We start from the raw sequence: 1,766 nt of genomic DNA on the forward strand, positions 1-1,766 counted from the left end.
GAACTTGTCTTAAATACATCGTCGTCTTTTATTAAGTCCAAGATAAAAACAAACTTCTAATTTATTAGAATAAAAAACTTTGCATAATTGCGAAAAATTCACTGTGCCCAATATTTCTGTTTTCTATATTGATATGAACCGAAAATAACACTTAATAAGCTATATATATAGACATCTTAAAATATTTAAGTTAATTTGATGAATTAGATAAGTATATTTAATCGTTATTAGACTGTGGGTATCAAATAAATAAATAAATAAAATAATAAAAAAAAGGAATTTCATTAAGAAGTATTTTTGAGAAGATTGCGACTGAAACTGCTAAGATAACGACTTAAGTACCAAGGTGTTACAACGCACGCTGACGCCTAGTATGAGATATTAAGCTCTATCGTCAATTCCATGTGAATAAATTGTTTCCATAACGTGCAAAACAAAAACAAATTGGGAAAAATTGTTTTTATTTTGCTTTATAAATTTTGGGAATATTTGTTCATGTGAAATTCGCGATTTCCATGAAAACTTCAAAAGTGGATTTGGTTTTGTATAAAATTAAGTAAACTAGTTCTTGTGTTGCATTCTGGTGGTAAGTTAATATCTGGCGTTAATATTTCACTGCTATTTTCGTCATGTATGTTTATCAAAACGTTATGCAAAATGCAGCAAACCATAATCCAGTCGTTGCATTCCGCCTTATTTTTATTATTCAGCATTCTAAATTTAAGTTCCTTTAGACTGCTGAATTTTTCCTTCAAAATACCGAAGCAATTTTCAATACGGACCCGATATTTGGAAAAGTGTTTGTTGTAAAGATCTCTATCCTCCTTGGTATGTTCGATGCTATTTTGCCTAAAAGGTGTTAACAAAAAAGGTTTAACTGGGTAAGCGCTGTCTCCAGCGAGCCACTGAGGTGGTGACAAGAAGCGTTCCGGATGTTTTGCTAGTGGAGAGCTATGAAAAATGTTTGCGTCATGGACACTGCCCGGGTAACCTATTGTTATTTGTCTTATCCGCAATTTGTAATCGCACACTGCTTGTACCTTAAGGGCGTATTGCCGTTTGCGTGAAAAGAACAGTTCATGATTCGTTACTGGCGCTTCAGATAATTTAATTTCCGAGCCATCGATGTATCCTACACATCCCGGAATTTCTTCCCTAGTTTCTGACACAATTCCCCATCTTTCCCTTGCATTAGGCCAGAATAAAAATCTTTTCTTTATATTTAATATAGCTTTAAAAACACGTTTTGTCACTTTTTGAATGGTGCCTCCATCCCCCACACTGAAGAGCGTAGCTGCTTTTCGAATGGAAACTCCATCGCCAAAAGATCCTAATCGATAAAGTACAATTTTGAGCTGCAACCCGATCGGAAGCTGTGATGAGCTGGAACTTGTCTTAAATACATCGTCGTCTTTTATTAAGTCCAAGATAAAAACAAACTTCTAATTTATTAGAATAAAAAACTTTGCATAATTGCGAAAAATTCACTGTGCCCAATATTTCTGTTTTCTATATTGATATGAACCGAAAATAACACTTAATAAGCTATATATATAGACATCTTAAAATATTTAAGTTAATTTGATGAATTAGATAAGTATATTTAATCGTTATTAGACTGTGGGTATCAAATAAATAAATAAATAAAATAATAAAAAAAAGGAATTTCATTAAGAAGTATTTTTGAGAAGATTGCGACTGAAACTGCTAAGATAACGACTTAAGTACCAAGGTGTTACAACGCACGCTGACGCCTAGTATGAGAT

At 32.8% G+C, this 1,766-nt stretch overlaps 1 protein-coding gene across 1 annotated transcript; it reads right to left on the reverse strand.

The window, feature by feature from the left end:
• Positions 1-20: 20 nt before the first annotated feature.
• Positions 21-1,441, reverse strand: LOC118732652 (protein ALP1-like; the record flags this gene model as incomplete). The annotated part of the gene is given in 1 exon segment (XM_036461783.1): positions 21-1,441. A coding segment is annotated over 1 exon segment (917 nt), but the record flags the coding sequence as incomplete, so codon positions are not given.
• Between the last annotated feature and the right edge of the window lie 325 nt (positions 1,442-1,766).

This window comes from Rhagoletis pomonella, unplaced genomic scaffold (assembly GCF_013731165.1).
Source record: "Rhagoletis pomonella isolate Grant_MI unplaced genomic scaffold, Rhpom_1.0 Rhpom_scaffold_24210, whole genome shotgun sequence".
In the NCBI taxonomy this organism is placed as follows: domain Eukaryota; kingdom Metazoa; phylum Arthropoda; class Insecta; order Diptera; family Tephritidae; genus Rhagoletis; species Rhagoletis pomonella.